The sequence below is a fragment of the Indicator indicator genome, chromosome 27, assembly GCF_027791375.1.
Source record: "Indicator indicator isolate 239-I01 chromosome 27, UM_Iind_1.1, whole genome shotgun sequence".
Lineage (NCBI taxonomy): Eukaryota > Metazoa > Chordata > Aves > Piciformes > Indicatoridae > Indicator > Indicator indicator.
In genome coordinates, this window is record NC_072036.1 from 62,484 (window position 1) to 82,645 (window position 20,162).

Below are 20,162 nucleotides of genomic sequence, written 5' to 3' on the forward strand. Positions count from 1 at the left end.
GCTCTCTGCAGCTCCCTGAAAGGAGGATGGAGTGAGGTGTGGGTTGGGCTCTTGTCCCTAATACCAGGTGATAAAATGAGGAGAAATAGCCTCAAATAAAGTCAGGGGAAGGTTAGGTTGGAGATTATGAAGAACTTCTTTGCTCCAAGAGTGGCCAGGAATTGGAACAGGCTGCCCAGGGAGGTTGTGGAGTCCCCGTCCCTGGAGGTGTTGAAAAAAATGTGTGGCCATGGCACTCTGGGAAATGGTTTGATGGCCATGGAGGTATTAGGTTGATGGTTGGACTCAAAGATCTTAGAGAGCTTTCCCAACAGAACCAATTCTGTGATTTGGAACCTGCTGTATGGAGTCTGTGAAGTTCTACTGGGAGTCATAGAGCAGTCTGGGTTTGAATCCAGCATGGCTGCTAAGGGAAACCCAGCAGTTTTTTAATAACTTTGTCCACTACCTTGAAGTTCTTTTGATGACAGGCTGCAAGACAGTCATCTGGCCTTGGGGATACCCACACCTCCTCACAGCTAGGACTAGCACTCAGCAAACATTGTCCAAGTGTAGTTGGGAAATATTTGTTCATCAAAGGAAAGAATTTGCTTTGTGTCTGGTCAGTCCCTTCTTCTGTGGCTCTGTTTCTTAGGATTCTCCCAAATTCAGTGATAGGAATCATACAACACTATGGCTGGAAAAGACCTCTAAGACCAGCAGGTTCTGCCTTCTACCCAACACCTCCATGACCACTACACCATGTCCCCAAGTGCCACATCTGCTTGTTCTGGAACACCTCCAGGGATGGGGACTCCACCACCTCCCTGGGCAGCCTGTTCCAATCCCTGACCACTCTTGCAACAAAGACATTTTTCCTCATCTATAACCTAACCCTCCCCTGACACAATTTCAGGCCATTTGCTCTCATTCTATCACTTGATCCTAGGGAGAAGAGACCAACCCCCACCTGGCTCCAGCCTCCTTTCAGGGAGCTGTAGAGAGCTGTCTTCCCTCAGCTTCCTCCAGACTGAACATCTCCAGGTCCCTCAGCTGCTCCTCACCAGCCCTGTTCTTCAGACCTTTCACCATCTTGGTTGCCCTTCTCTGGACCTGCTCCAGCACCTCAATGTCCTGCTTGGAGTGATCTGTCCAAAACTGAGCCCAGGATTCAAGGTGTGGCCTCACCAGTGCTGAGTACAGGGGCACAATCCATTCCCTACTCCTTCTGGTCACACTGTTCCTATTGTTCCCAAGGCTGCTGGTGGCCTTCTTGGCCACCTGGGCAAGTCTGTCACCCACTTCAATGCCCAAGCAGCTAAGTTTTCCCTTCCCCAGCATTAGGTGAGATTAGATCCCTCTGAACATTTGGCTTGTAGGGTGGTGGAGTCTTCATTCTTTTCCACTTCAATGGGCAGTAGGAAAAAAACACATAACCCATCTTACACAGAGCCACTTCTGCTCTGATCTTCTCCTCCACTTCCTTCCTCCCACTTCCCCCTAGCAAGTCAAGAGTTTCCTGCTGTTTCTTTTCCTGCTTCATTTTCCTTCCCTTTGAAAAACCAGCAATGTTAATGCTTGCTCCACAGGGCTGCAGATAAAAACACAGCTGGAAGATAAACATGGACCAGGGCAGTGCTTTAAGGTCTAACATCTCACCTCCAGCATGATCTCACACTGCAAGCTTCTCCTGGGGAGAAGAGAGGTCTTCCCAGCCCCCCAGTTTTATGACTTAGGTGTACCACAGTCATTTATTCTACTGCCAAACAAATGGTAGTGATCAGAAGCTCCTCTTGTGTGACAGCATTAAAGAATTTTGAGGAGCAAGACCCCCTCTGAAACGATGTGAGGTGGACAAATTCCCTCTCCTCTTCCAGCTTTTTCATCCAGCTTTGAGCTGCAAGCTGTGGGTGTAATGAAAACCAAATTCTCAGTATGTCTGCCAAAGAACTTGGAAATTCAAGAATGGCATTTCCTTGTTCCTGACCTGCTGCAGCTGGCCTTGTTTTGTGCTACTCAGTCAGCCAGCAGTGGGCAATACCATTGTCCTGAGGCACATTTGCAGTCAACAGAGGCTAGATGCCTCCACGTGGCATTTCAGAAAGAGCAGCAGCTGAGAATGTTGAGGTTTTGTCTGTGTTTAGGAAAAAGAAATGGGACAAGATTCACCACAACCTGCTGTGGGTGGCCAAGAAGACACTCCCTTCCTCCTGCTTTTCTTGGTCAGTGCTAACAGCAAGGAGTTCTGCTACAAAGATGATGAGGGCGGTGACACCATGGCCCAGGTTGCCCAGAGATGCCCCATGGCTGGAACCATTCCAGGTCAGGCTGTCTGGGGCTGTGAGCAACCTGTTCTGATTGCAGGTGTCCCTGCTGAGGGCAAGAGGTTGGACTGGATGACCTTCCAAGGGCCCTTCCATCCCAACCATTCTATGACACCAGCATCCACTCATTTCACAGGACCTCTGTCAGTTGTAGCTCTTTCAGGGAGGCTGATGCAAACCTGGCTGTCCAGCTGTGAACATGGAGAGGTCCTTCTGGTGTTCCCCATATGGCAGGAAGTCTGAAGCCTGTGCAGCAAAGCTGGTGTCTGCTGCTTTTTTTTAGTAGGGGTGTCAAAGTATAAGGTCCTGCAGCTGGGTCAGGCCAACCCCAGGCACAAATCCAGGCTGGGGGCATAGTGAGTTGAGAGCAGCTCTGCAGAAATAGACTTGGGGGTGTTGGATGCTGAGAAGTTCCCCAGGAGCCAGCAGTGCTCTCATGCAGCCCAGCAGGCAGCTGTGTGCTGGGCTGCAGCCAGAGGAGTGTGGGCAGCAGGGCAAGAGAGGGGATTCTGCCCCTTGGCTCTGCTCTGCTCAGACCTCACCTCCAATCCTGCCTCCAGTTCTGGTGTCCCCAGCATAAGAAGGATATAGAGCTGCTGGAGCAAGTCCAGAGGAGGCCACAAAGATGATCCAAGGACTGCTATGAGGCTAGGCTGAGGGAGCTGGGGTTGTTCAGCCTGGAGAAGACTGGAGAGACCTTAGAGCTGCCTTCCAATACCTGAAGGGATCCTACAGGAAGGCTGGAGAGGGACTTCTCATAAGGACCCCAGCAAGAGGAGAAGGGGGAATGGTTTGAAGCTGAGGGAGAGTAGATTTAGACTGGATCTTGGGAAAAAGTTCTTCAGTACAAGGATGGCGAGACACTGGAACATGTTTCCCAGGGAGGTTGTGGATGCCTCCTCCCTGGGGGTGTCCAAGGCCAGGTTGGATGAGACCTTGAGCAACCTCGGCTGGTGGGAGGTGTCCCTGCCCGTGGCAGGGGGGTTGGAATGGCATGATCTTTAAGGTCCCTTCCAACCCAAAGCATTCTGAAATCACCAGGCTGCTGCTATCTTCAATTCTGAGTGTTGCAAATGACTTTCATCATCCACTTTCCACTCACCACCACAGAAACTTGTTGGTTTATTTCCCAGAGCCAAGCTTCAAGAGAGTTTCAGTTCTAAACCCCATGGTGGGCTGGCCTCAGATCACTTTGGCTGGAGGTTTTTGAGCAGTTTGAAATTCTTCTTGGCCCTTTGTCCATCTGGTTCAGCTTTTGGCTAATTTCCAGCAGAGCATAAGAAGTTCTTCACTTCCAGTCCAAACTGCTGTGAAATTTTGTTGCAAAATGAATTAAAATTGCAGAAACTTATCCAGGAGATGGTTGAGAGGGAGACAGAATCCTGCCTGGAATGAGCTTTTAAGAAAAAAAAAAAAGCCTTCTCCACACTACATTAGCAAAAACCCAGCCCATGAAACTGTTCAGCCCCAAGCTGGCTGCTTTTGTGCTCACTGCAGAAAGGCCACAGAAGGGAACTTTCTCTGGGTGCTCAGAGTGGTCCATGGCAACGTCAGGCAGCCCCTCTCAGGCTGCCCTTCTCCATGCTAAACAGCCCCAGCTCTTTCAGTATCTGCTTCATGATTATGCTTCAGTCACCTCAGCATCTTCATGCCCACCCCCCACCACCACTGGACTCTCTCTAATTGTTCCCTGTCCCCTCTTCAACTGGGAAGCCCAGAACTGGACACAATACTGCAATGAAGCCTCACCAGGACAGAGGGGCAGGAGAACCTCTCTTGAGCTGCTGGCCACACTCCTCTTGATGCACCCCAGGAGACCATTTGCCCTCTTGGCCACAAGGGCTCATTGCTGTCCCATGGATAACTTATTCTCCACCAGGACTCCAAGGTCGTTCTCCATGGAGTTCCTTTCCAGCAGGTCATCCCCTAACCTGCACAGGTGCAGGGGTTTATTTTTGCCCAGGTGTTGGACACATCTGGGAATCCAGGAGGGTTGGAAAGGCCAGAAGCAAGAAGGGGCTTTGATTTTTTTAATGCATTTGGAGCAAAGGCATCCTGCCTTCCAAAGAGCACAACCCAAGACACCATCAGCACAGAGGATCCCAGCACTCTGATGGCTGGAGTCATACATCACAGATCTCAAAGCCAAAGAAATTCCTTGCACAGCAGCACTGTGAGAATTGCAGAAGTTTTGCATGTTAGGAAAGTTAGGCTTGGTCCAGAAATAATAAAACTGGAGTTTGGAAAGAACCCTGCCTGCTGGGTTGCTGTAGATCTTTGCTAAAATACTGTTGAAGCCATTTGGATACAAAAGTCCCTATTTACAGAGACTATTTGTCTTATTTTATGTTATTTAACAGAGAACTGGAGAAATAACTTGGTGGTGTGAATGCGCTGGAAAGTTCCATCCCACTGCTTGCCAATTCTCTGCTGCATATAAGAGCAAACTCCCTTACACTAAGGGTGAAAGATAATGGTGGTGGTGCTGGAGAACAAAGCTCACAGAATGGGTTGGGGTGGAAGGGACCTTAAAGACCATCCAGATCCAACCCCCAGTCATGGGCAGGGACACCTCCCACGAGCCCAGGTTGCTCAAGGTCTCATCCAGCCTGGCCTTGAACACCTCCAGGGAGGGGACATCCATAACCTCACTGGGCAACCTGTTCCAGTGTCTCACCACCCTCACTGGAAAGAATTACTTCCTAATCTCCAGTCTCAATCTCTCCTCTTCCAGCTCCAAGCCATTGCCCCTCAGCCTGTCACAACATTCCCTTGTAAAAAGTCCCTCCCCAGCTTTCTTGGTGACACCAGGATTAATAGAAAGGTGAAGTTAGACTTAATTATTTGTGGTTCTTGCATGAGTGTGTGTACAGAGTTGCTTCAGAGCTTCCACAGCAACTACTTCCTTGTCAGAGGTAACATAGGGGACCTGAAACTAACATGGGGAACCTACAAGTCCAAGGGAGCTCTTCCCTCGACAAGTTAAGTGCAATAAAGTCATTACTATGGTTCTGCACACTAAAAAATTCCCCCCAGTGCACTGACCCTGTTAGAGGTGCAGCTGAAGGGAATATTTCACCAGTGGCAGGCAGAGTTTTCTAAAACTGCTATGCCCAGCTGGCCACTTGCTGCCCAAACCCAGCAGATTTGATACTGCTGGGCAGCAGAACTGTCTGTAATTAGAGAATCATAGAATTGTCAGGGTTGGAAGGGACCTCAAGGATCAGCCAGTTCCAACCCTCCTGCCATGGCCAGGGACACCTCATACTACAGCAGGTTGCTCACAGCCACATCCAGCCTGGCTGCAAAAACCTCCAGGGATGAGGCTTCCATCAGCTCCCTGGGCAACCTGTGCCAGTGTCTCACCACCCTCATGGGGAAGAATTTCTTCCTAACATCCAATCTGAATCTACCCATTTCTAGTTTTGCTCCATTCCTCCCAGTCCTATCACTCCCTGACTCGCTCAAAAGTCCCTCCCCAGCTTTCCTGTAGCCCTCTTCAGATACTGGAAGGCCACAAGAAGGTCTCCTCAGAGCCTTCTCTCCTCCAGACTGCACAACCCCAACTCTCTCAGTCTGTCTCCAGAGCAGAGCAGCTCCAGCCCTCTGCTCATCCTCATGGCCCTTCTCTGGACACTTTCCAGCACCTCCAGATCCTTCTTGTAACAGGGGCTCCAGAACTGGACACAGTATTCCAGTGGGGGTCTCACCAGAGTGGAGCAGAGGGACACAGAAAACCTTGACCAGAATGGATTTGACCTTGACCTCTTAGTTTATTTCAAAAACTTCCTGTTTCATCAAGCTTACACACGAGGGAATGTTGCCAAGATTTGATCTCTTGGTACTTAACAAGGGGACAGATGTCAAAAGAAGTGAAGGCAACTCAAGCAGCACCTTCACTGACCAATCAAGGGGAACAATTTCATTCTCACACACTTCAAACAAAAGGGCACCACTGTTTTTCCACAACAAACCTGCTTACAAACGTGATCCTGGAGGTCATTCAAAGAAGTTTTTTCCTGCAGTCAGCACTGATTGATTAATTTTGTTTCCCAACTCTCTGGTATCAGCCCTTCAGCAGCCTTAGGCAGTTAAAGATGCTCAGCTCCTCTGGGCTGTCAGGGCCATTTCAAAGGGCCATTTGCAAGGCATTCCAGTGTGCTTGTTTTCACAGCTAGAATCTGAAGCCATCTTCCAAATTCTCTGTGAATCAGCTCAAATCTTTCAGATTCTAAGGAATTCAATGCAGTTCAATCTCTAAATTAGGGCAAACAGGCAAATACATAGCACTCTTGATTTTTCACTTAAGCACACAGAGTTGATCTCCTCTGTATAAAGACTTCCTGGCCTTTTTTCTTTTCCAGTAATGACATCTGACTGGATTTTGAACAAATCTGTTGATCTGTTTGAAACCTTTGTATATTGTTGTGGGATTTTTCCCACCACTCACACCTAGAAAGGACCAGAAACCCAAGATTGGGCAAACTGCTCTGAGCCTGTTTTTGCCATGCAGGCAGCAGCAATGGCATGAGAAGGTGGTTCCAATGCCTGCTTGCTCCAAACACTGGCATGCTCAGGACACATGGCCTCCTGTTTCTTCCCTCTGCCAAATGAAAGCTGTGCAGAGGAAAGAAGAATAAGGCCCTAAAAGGCAGGCAAAAGGCATGGATTTCACCATGACTGGAGCAGGACAAGGGATCACTAGGAAATTAAACACAATTAATTCTCCCTATTGCCACGGATACACTTCACTAGGACGACAGCCTACACTCTCTCTGAAATCCTTTTTATATTCACATAAGATGTGCACATCAGTGGATCCTGGGATGAGTTTTGTGGGTCTCCAGGAGAAGAAGAAAAGTTGCAAGCCAAGATCAGGCTGATGTGGAAGCAGAGCCTCTTTACTCCTTTTCACCTAGACATGCTGTTTCCAACAGATCTCCTCACTGCCACACTGTGTATCCAGCAACGGCCTGGGGAAGGGTGACAAAATTCCAAGGATGAAGGACAGTGTCTGTCTGAAAGTCCAGCAAGAGTCTGGGTAGCATCCATCTTCCCTTCAGGCTGTGGAAAGGAACAAGCCAGGCTCTTTGCATGTCATTCAGGTGGCAAAACATCCTTCCAGTGCCACATATCTAGGATTTGGGACACCATTATGAGCCTACCTCAAAGCAGTATTTCTGTACTAGATGCAGCTTGTTGCCAGAGTGCAAGTAAACATCAGAAGGGACTGTCAGGAACCAGTCCAGGAGCAGTGGATTAAGCCAGTGGCTCAGGCACTCTGGTCTAGGAAAAGAGTCAAAAAAAGAAAAAAAAAAGGAGTGTGGCTGCTGCACTGGGAACAATGGTCCTTGTTCTCCTGCCTTGAGTGGAAGTCAAACCAGTCCATTGTTTGGATCTGAGTTTGCCAAACCTCAAAGTATAATGCTAGATGGAAGTAAAAAAAACAAAAACAAAGAACCCTTAAGTTTTACAGAACTGAGCATGTCCAATCCTTTTCTGCCCTTCAGAAATTGTTAGTTACACTAGTTGAAACCACTGGAGTGTTTACAGTATTCTCTATATTGAATGGCACATTGAAGCTTTGCAAAGGGATTGGAAGGGTTTCAGGAATGTCTCTGGTGCTGAAAAGAGCTAAGGTATTACAAATCAGGTAAGACTTTCATTCAGGGAAATAAAAAAAGGGTGGGGTATTTTTGACCTAGGTTGTTAGAGAATGGGAGGAGGATGCCATGAAGCATGACTGAGGAGTCAGGGAAGTGAGTCTGCTTCAGGTACATAACTGTGCAAGGCAATTATCTCTGCAGTCAGTCAGTCAGTCACTAAAATACATATATAGGCTTTGGGACATTAAATACTACACCTGTGGAGCTATGTAAAAGATATACAAAATATAAATGTGATCAGGACTGTATATTTCAAACCTTTGTTTCAAAGAAAAGACCAAGAATATAATCTAATATATATATATATTTATAGAGAGAGATGTAGGCATATAGGTTGCAGTTTCAATGTTGACACTAGCACAGTTTGGCTCTTCTAAATACAGACCTGGGATACTTCCTAGCCCAACACATGCACCTACAAAACACATGGGTCATGCACACAGCTTTACCTCCTGCTCTCTGCAGAAGGCTCAGAATATACAGCACTGTACATTGATTTCGACTCAAAACTGAGTGGCAAGTTAAGGAAGAAATTCAAAAGAAATTCCACATGGGCTATTACCCACCTCTCCCAAAGAAAAAAAATAACCCAACAAAACCAAACCAAACCCCAAACCCCAGAGAAAATCCAGGGATGTAATTAGTTCATCTCAATAAAAACACTGAAGACCATGGTGATGATGATCTAAGATTCAGATGATCTAAGATTCGAAAAGCTTTGTCCGGCAGGTGGGGGCGGATCTCTCTCGGGCGAGAGGCAGCAGTGGAGAACTGGGTGCTGGAAGACATCCCAGATAGGCTTAGGACGAGGTGTGGAGCATTCCCAACACCATCCAAGCCAGCTGTGGGCTCAGACTACAGAGGTCTCTGCCCGAAAGGACACAGGGCAGTTGTAAGCTGCTCTCCTGACAGCCGGCGGTGCGGAGGGCGACCTGGATGCCCATCTGGAAGGTAAGCGGCGATTGGCTGGGCGAGCAGGCCGGGAGAAACCTTTCCCACCGGAACACTTGGCTGCCACAGAGATCTAGAAGACAAAGGCAAGTCCTGGCTTTAACAAGTTAGGGCTTTTGTGGAATGCAGCGGGAATGTAGGAAAATATTTGGGATGAGCTCAGAACAGGTGGTGCGAAGCTATTAAAAGGAGCAGAGCGATGCGGAGAATGCATCACAACAGCCGTGGCCATGCACAGGGACTCCCACAGGGCTGGCTGTGCTTTAACATACATGGAGACAGGTGTCAGGCACCAGGAGAGGTACAAAGACTTAGTGCAAGCCAAGGCTGACCTTCACTTCTCATTGCTTTTCATATTTGGAAGGGGTTTTTGCCAGTGAATTATCATAGAACTCTAGAATTGTTTTGCTTGCAAAGCCCTCTAAGATCAAGGAGTCCAACCATCAACCCAACACCACCATGGCCATCAAACCATGTCCCAAAGTGCCATGGCCACACAGTTCTTCAACACCTCCAGGGATGGGGACTCCACCACCTCCCTGGGCAGCCTCTTCCGATCCCTGACCACTCTTGCAGCAAAGACATTTTTCTCTAATCTCCAACCTAACCCTCCCCTGGCACAACTTCAGGCCATTTCCTCTCATTCTGTCACCTGATACTAGGGAGAAGAACCAAACTCCCACCTCACTCCATCCTCCTTCCTGGGAGTTATAGAGAGCAATGAGGTCTGCTCTCAGCCTCCTGTTCTCCAGACTAAACACCCCCAGTTCCCTCAGCTGCTCCTCACCAGCCCTGTTCTCCAGACCCTTCCCCAGCTTTGCTGTCCTTCTCTAAACAAGCTCCAGCACCTCAGTGTCCTGTACCTACAGGGGACTAGGGGTGTTTAGTCTGTAGAGGAGGAGGCTGAGAGGAGACCTCATTGCTCTCTACAGCTCCCTCAAAAGAGGCTGGGGACAGGTGGGGGTTGGTCTCTTCTCCCTAGTAACATGTGATAGGAGGAGAGCAAATGGCCTGAGGGGCGGTTAAGTTGGAGATTAGAAGAAACTTCTTCCCTGAAAAGGGTCTCAAACACCGGCACAGATTGCCCAGGTGGTTGAATCTCCATCTCTGGAAGTGTTTCAAAGAGGCAGAGATGTGGTGCTGAGGGCCATGGTTTAGCCCCAGCCTTGGCAGATAGAGAATGGTTGTACTGGATGATCTTAAAGATCTTTTCCAACCAAAAGAATTCTGATTCTATGAAGCTGTTTATCCTTGGTAGCTATTTCAGCCTGTTTCTGTATGACTGAAGTGCCATGGCTGCCTGCAGACACAGGAAAGCCAAAGGAATTTGATCTTAACTCCAGTGATGCAAAGTGAAAATAAGGAAAATAAACGAAATGCCTCATGCCAGGTGCAGTCCTTTGCATCTTTGTGATGTGAATGCCGCTGCACCTAAAATGGTCCTCCCTAATCAGGCAATGTTCTCCTCTTTGTACACGTGAAAATGACAACATAAAGTGTGAGACCACAGAGAAAAAAAATGCCAGTAAAGTTATTTTGGGCTTCAATGTGAACTCAGTCATTGGTTATTATTTCTTCCCTCCACACTCATTGATGAAAAAGAAATCAGAAGCTTCCTGGTTTTGGGTGTCTGTGCTGCAGTGAAGATGTGTCTGCTAAGCAAGATGTTGCTGCATCACTGCAAGGCTGTCAGAAAGCCATGCAGCAGCAAATCTGCATGGTCAGATTCTCAGCTGTTGACATCCACACAGCTCCACTGCAGTCTGTGACAGTCGAAAGCACACCAGCTGCCAGCCTGAACCCACTGCAGTTTCTGAGCCCCAAACACATTTGCCTTCTCTTTCCTGAGACACTAAGGGGCATCTCTTTGTGTTCCTGGCCCAGGAGATCTTCAGGAAAAAGGATTTTTTGGAGGCCTTTTACAGAACCTACACTTTGCAGTGTGTTGTCACAGGATCACAGGGTCACAGGATGTTAGGGATTGGAAGGGACCTCTGGAGATCTTCCAGTCTAACCCCCCTGCTAAAGCAGGACCATAGAATCCAGCACAGGTCATACAGGAACACATCCAGACAGGGCTTGAAAGTCTCCAGAGAAGGAGACTCCACAACCCCTCTGGGGAGCCTGTTCCAGTGCTCTGTGACCCTCACAATGAAGAAGTTCCTCCTCATGTTGAGGTGGAACCTCCTGTGCTGGAGTTTATATCCATTACCCTATTTTCAAATCTGTTTCCCTTTTCAGTAAGAAATAATGGGGGCAAAGGCAACATTTCAAATCTGCTGCAAACAAAAGGCAGCCAAACAGAGATTAATTAGCCATGCCAGAATCTTCCTGCTTGAATATACAGGAGAAGCCTGCAACTCAGCCATGACTATGAGGAGGTTGCTTTATGACTGGAACCATTATGAAGCTACAATACTCTTTTTCATAGGCAGTTCCAAGGAAATCTTAAAAGAAGCAGCACCCTTCATGCTGAAGGATGCAATCTAAGCCCTCTAGGACTTTGACATGGCCAAGTGTGCTTTGGAGAGACTTAAGAAACAATCTCAGCTAAAGAAAGGAGGGAGAGAGTTAAGACCTGGTTGTGGTTCCCTGAAGAACTGCACTGAAGTTACAATCCAGCTTTACACAACAGCAGCAGACATCAGAATCTGGCACATGTCTCCACTGGTCAGTCAGTTCCATGCTTCTGCCCTCCCACAACTGTTAGCTCCAGAGGAAGTCACAGAATCCCAGAATATTAGGGGTTGGAAGAGACCTTGAAAGGTCCTTGAATCCAACCCACCTGCCAGAGCAGGATCAGCCAGGGCAGGTCACACACAGTAACACATCCAGGTGGGTTTTGAAAGTCTCCAGAGAAGGAGGCTCCACAACCTCTCTGGGCAGCCTCCTCCAAGGCTTCAGCACCCTCACAGTGAAAAAGTTTTTCCTTATATTCATGTGAATTCTCCTCTGCTCCATCTTGCACCCTGACTCATCCTCCTGATTCATCCAGATCCTGCCCTAAAGGATCTATTTCTACAGAATTATTTACAAGCTCCTATCAGCCTGCCTCATTTTAGAATCTGAAGCTTGCTATCAAACTGAGTTATTCTGGTTTTGGTGTTTTTTTTTTTTCCATTATGAACCTTACCTCTGATAACTTCTGCCTCTCTTTCCCTTGCTTGAGCTGCTGCCCGATGTGCCTGGCTGGACTCCTGGGCGATTCTTGCTTTCCTTGCTCAATCTGGAACATTTCTAAATACTGACTCAATGCCTCACAAGCCCCATCTGTGAATTCAGAATTTGCCTGTGTCCACCTCTCCTTGCAGCATTTCAGAGGGCAGGCAGAAGCCACTATTGACTTCTCATAGTTTTTCAAGAGCTTTTCAACCACTCCGTAGTTTGACCTTGAGTCGGCGGAACGCGGCCGGCCAGAGAAGTCGCTCGGTCTCCACTCGTGCTCATGGAGCATCTGCCTGTAACCACTGCTACTTGGAAGTCCATTTGTTTGCTTTTGTTGCCCTGTTGTTGTTCTGACAGCTTTGCTGGGGGGGCTGGTTTCTTGCTCCTTGGCTGCAGGCAATTTGGGATTGGAAACACAAGGTGGATTTCCAATTTCTGTCCTGCTAACAGTAGGGTCACACAACTGGCCACAGGGGTTGTGGTCTTCTGATGCTGCTGGGGGCACCTGGTTTGCTTGCAGAGCATTGTTGCCTTTATCTGTGTGAAATACAGCCCTGTTAAACTCAACAATCTTGGCTGCTAAAGTCTCATTTCTTTGGGTCCTTCCCAAAGCACTCCTAGAGTCTTCCAAAAGATCGTTGTGCAGGGTGGCAGGGGCGTAGAAGTCAGTGCAGTAATAAGGGCTGCTGTGAGGCTTGGGAGTTTGTTTCTGCTGCAGCCTGGTGCTTTGGGCCATGTTTCCATCTGAACAGCTCTTCTGGGCTGTCAGGGGAGAAGGGTCACTTCTGTTGTCTTTGCCCACATCACAGGCCCATGTGTTGTGGCAGAAACTTGCCAGTGCATGGCTCTCGTTTCTGCTTCCAGCTATGGCAGCAGCTACCTTCACAGGACCCCTCCCGGCCTGCCCCTCGCTTGCACAGGCTGCTGCTGTGTCACTCTGGGTGATGGGTGAAGGATTCCCCAGCTTCCTTCCACTCCTGCAGTCCTGAGCCTTGCCACTGCTTTTGCTGCCTGGATCTCTCAGTGGTGTTTCAGAAAGCTGTATGATTGCAGAAAGGGAGTTGGTCAGGTGCCGAGAAGTGCTCCGGGGAGGAACTGGTGGAGCTTCTTTCTTCTGCCAGGGTCTGCAGTCTGCTCCTCTGTCACTGGTGAGACTGCCATAGGACATGTCCCTCAGAGCCTTGCTGGAGCTCATCAGGTTCTTCCTGTCATGATGTTCCTCTGTTTCAAAAGCAACTGAAGCCTGTGATTCATTGCTGGACACATGATTCATCTGAGGCAGGATAACTGTGCTTTGGGATTCCTCAAATTCCCCCAGGAAAGGAAGTGACTTCATTCTGGAAAGGAAAGGAGAGGTGCCTTAGGGATGAGCAATAAGAGAATTCCCTCAGGGCACAGGGATTTGGGTTTTTTTCCATGAACAGGTATTTTAACACTGCCTGCTTAAAAAGATTTGGGAGCAGTCTAGCTGCAGCCCCAGGGTATTTGTAACATAAATGAAGGCTCTGAAGAAAGTTCCATCCTGTATTCCTTTCCCTTGCCACTAAAATTCTCTTTTTTTTTTTTTTCCCTTCTCTCAGTGTTTCTAGATGTTTGCTTGTTTGCTTGTCCTACAGTAAGGACCCAAGTGGAGCTTGTGAGTTCTACTGATTCCAGCTATGAACTGAATGAAGCAAGCTTCAGGCCCCAGGGAATCCCTTGTGTAGGTTACACATGACAGCACAAATGTGTCTTTTGAGATCTGTTCCAGAATCACCTTTCTCAGCCAGGATTTAGAAACTGGGCCTCAGTTCTGACTCTGCTTTAAGGATACAAACCCTGATCCAGCTGCAGGAATGCACCAGTGACATGGAGCTGCCTGCTTGCCTGGGGCAGGGGAAGAATGAATCTCACAGAGTGCCAGGCTGCAAGGGACCCCAAGGATCACCTGCTCCAACCTTTCTAGGTGATGGTGTAGTTGGAATGAGCTGGTCCAGCAGCCTGGCAAGCTGAGTCTTAACAAAGTGCAGTGTAGGGGACTCCACTGCTTCCCCTGGGAGGTGATTAAGGGTCTGACTGCTCTCACAGGGAAACTTTTTCTTCTGCAGTCCAACTGGATTCTCCCCAGTGGTAACTTGTACCCATTGCCTCTTGTCTTCTCCATGGGACTCCTTGTAAAAAGGGAGTCTCCACCCTCCTGGTAGCCATCCTTTATGCACTGCTTCAGGACAATAAGGTCTCCCCTAAGCCTTCTCAAGGCTGAACAGATCCAGCTCACTCAGCCTTTCCTCATATGGCAGGGCTGCCAGGCCTCTGATCACGAAGTCCCTCTGCTTTTTGGGAGCATCTGAGAAGAACTTGCCATGATGGTGAACTCCATGGGGTCTCTCTCAACCTCTTCCATGGCTGCACCCTGTCACACAACAGGGTCAGCCTTAGCTTCTGAGAACTTCTGCACAACTCAAGAGGAAGACTGGAGTGTTTCTTGCTGAAGGAGACCATGAACACTGAATTTTCAACAGATGGTGAGATGTTCTTTTGCCATACTGACCAAGGTCTGGCTGACCATCTTTAGTATATCATTAGTATAAATGTCTGGTTGTCCTTCCCTCTTCTTGCCTTGTTTGCACTCTTGGATTGTCAGTTCCTGTCACATCCCTCACACTTGAAGCTAGATATGAGCTTCATGCAAGAAACCTCCCATCCTAAAAAATCTATGCAGTGTTGTATGGACCCTGGAAATGGGTCCAAGGCAGACAGAACTATCTGTTCATGTTGTGTAGGTTGTGTGAACCCTGAATATGGGTCCAAGGCAGACAGAAATATCTGTTCATGTTGTATGGACCCTGGAAATGGGTTCAAGGCAGACACAACTATCTGTTCATATTGTATGGACCCTGACAATGGATCCAAGGCAGTTAACAATATCTGTTCACTTTCGAAACTCTCTCTATAGCCACTAGAAAACAAATACAATCTAATCTCATATGAATCCAAACTTCATTTTGCCAGATTCTAGAGATAAACTCCATTTTGCCAGTAAAATTTGCCTCTATCATACTTCAGTATATTTCACCTGAATATTTTATGCTGAGCACTGAAACATTAGGATAGGATCTGCCCAGCTCCTCAGAAATTCAACAGCAAAGCCCCCTTCAAAGAAGCAGAGTCTCAATACTCATTTCCTTCCTCTCACATAAAGAGTCAAAATAAGGTTTTACCCTCTGTGGTTGGACTTCTTTCGAATTTCTTCTTGGTAGCTGCATAATTCTTCACTGACTCTGGCAAGTTCTTTAAGAGCCTTTATGAGAGACAAAAACAACCTTTCAGCATAAGCCTTTCAGATAGTTATCTGCAGAGTTATTTTGTGGTGATTTGCATTTAAGAGTCACAGCAGTGGAAAGCAGCATAAGGAAAGATATCAAACCGTTCCCAGCTGGGAAGCTGAAATCAGGGACATAGAATCACAGAATGCACTGGGTTGGAAGGGACCTCTAGAGGTCATCAAGTCCAACCCTCCAGCAGTATGCGAGGACATACCCAACTAGATCAGGTTGCTCAGAGCCCCATCAAGCCTGATCTTGAATGTCTCCATGGGTGCCCACCACCTCCCTGGGCAACCTGTTGCAGTGTTCCACCACCCTCAGAGTAAAGAATTTCTTCCTCAGTTCCTTAGGTTCATGTGGCAGGTCAAAGCCCTCAGCATTTCCCTCACCCTTGTAACTGAAGCATGCTCCTACTTTACTTACTACATTGAGATCACCAATGTAATTCTTGGTATTTTTCTGGGAAGTTTTGATGCTGAGGTTGTCTGCAGGTTCCTCATGATTCTCAAAGGCCAGGCTGTCCATTAACAGAGTGTTTTTTCTGCTCTTGGTTCTGGTTTCTTTACAATCTTGTCCTGGTTTACTGAGCAAACTCTCTTTTTTCATCCTGTCATTTGTCACATTGTGTTGATAGCTCAGCTCCACTGTGTCACTCTCTTCCAAAGTAGGGGAATGCATGGACAGCTGCAGCATCTTGCTCTGGATGGCCTTATTGTCATGGACACTCATATTGCCCTCCCTTCTCAGTCTTACCTCCTGGTAAAGCTGAAAAACCAACAGAAGCTTCTATGAAATCATGGTACTGTGATGAACCTCAGAGTAAAAGAATACAGGCATCCTGTGCTTGGAATAAGGCTTCACTCAGTGGCACCAAGCAAAAAGATGGACATGTGTTAGCAGAAAAGTGTGAGACTTCTCAGACCATTACTGTCACAGGATGAGGAAAGAGCTCCTACCATTCATAAATTCCCCATCAGAGCAGTCAGACACTGGAATCATCTCCCAAGGGAAGCAGTGTATTCCCCTACACTGCACAGTGTTAATACCCAGCTTGCCAGGCTGCTGGGCCAGCTCATTTCAACTCCACTATCACCTAGAAAGGTTGGAGCAGGTGATCCTTGGGGTCCCTTCCAACCTGGCATTCTGGGATTCTGTAGATCTGTGTAGTTTTTGCCATGGTTTTAATGTATGGCTTCCACCCCTAGGATGAGCTTGGAAGGGTTTCCCTGAGGTCAATGGCCCTGCCTTGAGCCAGAAGCTGTATGGCTGGCTTCCAAGAAATAGCAGCACACTACATAGTAGACACAGCCCTGATCTGATGGATGGGGAGTGTGAGGGAATGGGAAGGAGAGAGCTCTGGCTGTGCTACAGCCTGTTAAAGGATGTTAGTTTAAGGAGAGGAAGTGAATTCTCAGCCCATACTGCACCACCTGCACTGGACTAGACTCTTCTGGCTGTCAGAGAAGTGGAATTCTTCCCTCTGACTGCAGTGGTAAACCAGTATGGCACAATGGTTGTCATTCAGCAATGTGCTGTGGCCTTCTGTCATGCCAACTGCTGAGATCCAGTGGCTTCATTAGTAAATGAAAAGGTGTTAAGTAGTGGCACCCAGCACATTCCAAGTAGGAAACTGTGAGAAATTATAAATTAGAAACAAAGCAGCCACATCATATAACTCTCTTCTGCTTACAGTATCATTTCCAGTGACAAAAAAATCCCCTGGCTCTTTAGAAACATTCCTTCTCAAAGCTGCTCTTGTGAAGAGAGCACAGAGCAGGCACCTCTGCAGAGCCATCTGCCTGCTCCCTCGCAGCACACGAGGCCACCACAGCAGCTTTTGGGAGGAGGCTGCAAAAGAGTAACAGCATGAAGAACATGTGGCCATTTCAGGGGCAGTGTTGGGGGTTAGAAGCATTCCCATGTTCAAAGACTTGACATGTGACCTCATCCTGGGCTTTCAGATTTCACTCCCAAGGCCCAGCTGCTCGTGGAACATGCGGGCTGAATTTTGTCATTTCCCAGAAGCGAGGGCCACATATGGAGTCAGCATGGCAGTAAGAAGGAAGGATACCTCCTCAGAACTCAACAGTGTCATCTCCTAAACCAAAGAATTCTTCCTGGAGTAATCACAGATTGAATCAGGGTGGAAGGGGCCCTCAAAGGTCATTTTGTCAACCCCCCACCTGTAGTGAGCAGGGACAGCTCCAATTAGATCAGGAAGCTCAGGGCCACATCAAGTTTGATCTTGATTACTCCAGGGCTGAGGCCTCAACCATGCCCCTGGGCAACCTGTTGCAGTATTTCACCACCTTCACTGTGAAGAACATCCTCCTGATGTCCAACCTAAATCTCCCCCTGCTCCAGTTTCAAACCACTGCCCCTTGTCCCGTCACTACAGCCCTTCTCCCTCACCTTATCACCACACAGAATTCAGGAAAAAAAAATAAACCTGAAGTGACCTCCAGCCACTTCACCCCAAGTATGTTCAGAGCTTTGTATAGAATCACAGAATTGTTAGGGTTGGAAGGGACCACAAGGATCATCCAGTTCCAACCCTCCTGCCAGGGGCAGGGACACCTCACACTACAGCAGGTTGCTCACAGCCACATCCAGCCTGGCTGCAAAAACCTCCAGGGATGAAGCTTCCATCACCTCCCTGGGCAACCTGTGCCAGTGTCTCACCACCCTCATGGGGAAGAATTTCTTCCTAATATCCAATCTGAATATATCCATTTCTATCTTTGTTCCATTCCCCCCCAGTCCTATCACTCCCTGACACCCTAAAAAGTCCCTCCCCAGCTTTCCTGTAGCCCCCTTCAGATCCTGGAAGGCCACAAGAAGGTCTCCTGGGAGCCTTCTCCTCTCCAGACTGAACAACCCCAACTCTCTCAGTCTCTCCTCATAAGAGAGCAGCTCCAGCCCTCTGCTCATCCTTGTGTCCCTTCCAGCATGTCCATATCCCTCTGTTTAGAAGTACCTCTTCTATTTTCTTCTGCATGACTTTCCACTGACATTCCCATTCTTTCCTTTCGTTGTCAAACCTCTCCAGCAATTCCATCTTCTCTTTAGTCCAGTTCCTCTCGGTGTTCTCCAGTTGTTTACGCAGGTCCATGGTTACAGTCTGTGCAACAGCAAGAAGACAGCCCTGCTTTTTTTTTTTCTTTCTTCCCTGGATGTTTCCTAGAAGTTGAGCAGAAGCCTTCTTATTCCACTGCACTCCAAGCCTTTTGCAATCTAAACATCCAGTGCTAATGAACTTTGAAACCAGGTCAATACCTCCTCATTTGGACTCAATGACCTTAAAGGTCTTTTCCAACCCAAACAATTCTGTGATTCTATAATTTTTTTCTCTCCTTTTTCTTTTTTTTTCTTGGCTACGTTTATGTCTTTGTTACCTTTCAAAGCATTTCTGAGAAACAAAGAAAAGTTAACTCTCTTCTCCACTAGAATCCTTTCAAATTATGTCAGAATGAAAGAAATCAATGTATAAATGCTGTAACGTCATAAACAAGACAGGTAGGTAGGCATAATCCGTCTAGAATCACAGAATGTTAGGGGTTGGAAAGCACCTTGAAAGCTCATCCAGTCCAACCCCCCCTGCCAGAGCAGGGTCACCTAGGGCAAGTCACACAGGAACAGGTGGGGCTGGAAAGCCTCCAGAGAAAGAGACTCCACAACCTCTCTGGCATCCTGTTACAGTGCACCATCACCCTCACAGTAGAGATTTTTCTCCTCATATTGAGGTGGAACTTCCTGGGTTCCACCTTATCCCTGTTGTTCCTTGTCCTGTCACAGGATACCATTAAAAAGAGCCTGGCCCCTTTTCCTTGCCCCACACCCCTCAGATCTTTATCAACACTAATAAGCTCCCCTCCCAGCCTTCTCTTCTCCAGACTAAACAGCCCCAGGTCTCTCAGTCGTTCTTCATAGGAGAGATGTTCCAGTCCCTTTATCATCCTCCTAACCTCCACTGGACTCTCTCCAGCAGATCCCTAGAACTTGCCCAAGTGGTGCTTTGGATAGTGTGCGATCAGTAATAATGACCACACTTCCATCTGCAAGAAAGTAAATACTATAGACCTTTTTTTTTCCAGACATATAAGAACAGATTTATATCATAGTGTTTTCAAGCAGGTAGACAGCAATGAAAAGCCTCCTGCTGCTTTCTCAGTGCTGGGAACTACTGTTGTCATTTTTCCATTCATCTTCATCGTTTCCAAGCTGTTTCATAAGGGGCTCTGATTATTAAAAAAAAAGTGAAGAGCTTCAAAATGAAATCAAACCTCAGAAGAAGTTAAGTCACACAAATTACAGATAGTCACTTGTAGCTCTAAGATCCCCCAAAAGCTTGTATTGCTTCTTATGCTTCTCTGATTTCCTCTTGACATAAATTTTGAGAGGAAAACTCAGTGTTTATTGATGTCAGCAGCTGGCTGACTGCAGAGTTTTGCTGCTATTGTACAGTGGATAAATTCCTCAGAGAGTTTTAACTCCTCTTTCTATGACGTTTTCCTTCTTTTTCATGCTGTTTGGTTTCGGGTTTTGGTTTTGTTCGGTTGGTCCTTGGTTTGGGGTTTTGTTTGGCTATTTTTGTGGGTTTGTTTTTTATTTGTTTGGTTGGGGTTTTGTGCTTTTGGTTGGTTGGTTGGGTTTTGGAAGGTTTTCTGCTTGTTTGGTTTTTTTCTCTACCAGCAATAATATCAAATCTGTATTCCTGGTGGTATATCCTCTGTCTGCCTGGTGCACTGAGATGTCCCCATGGGTATTTCATG

The 20,162-nt window shown here is 47.4% G+C and overlaps 1 protein-coding gene across 1 annotated transcript; it reads right to left on the reverse strand.

The window, feature by feature from the left end:
• Positions 1-8,819: 8,819 nt before the first annotated feature.
• KIAA0408 (KIAA0408 ortholog) lies at positions 8,820-18,571 on the reverse strand. The gene is made up of 5 exons (XM_054393107.1): positions 18,368-18,571; positions 15,814-16,155; positions 15,286-15,365; positions 12,054-13,422; positions 8,820-8,993 (listed from the first exon to the last, which is right to left on the reverse strand). Exons 1-5 carry the CDS (start codon positions 18,500-18,502, stop codon positions 8,820-8,822), a joined length of 2,100 nt encoding a protein of 699 aa, XP_054249082.1. The 5' UTR covers positions 18,503-18,571.
• Between the last annotated feature and the right edge of the window lie 1,591 nt (positions 18,572-20,162).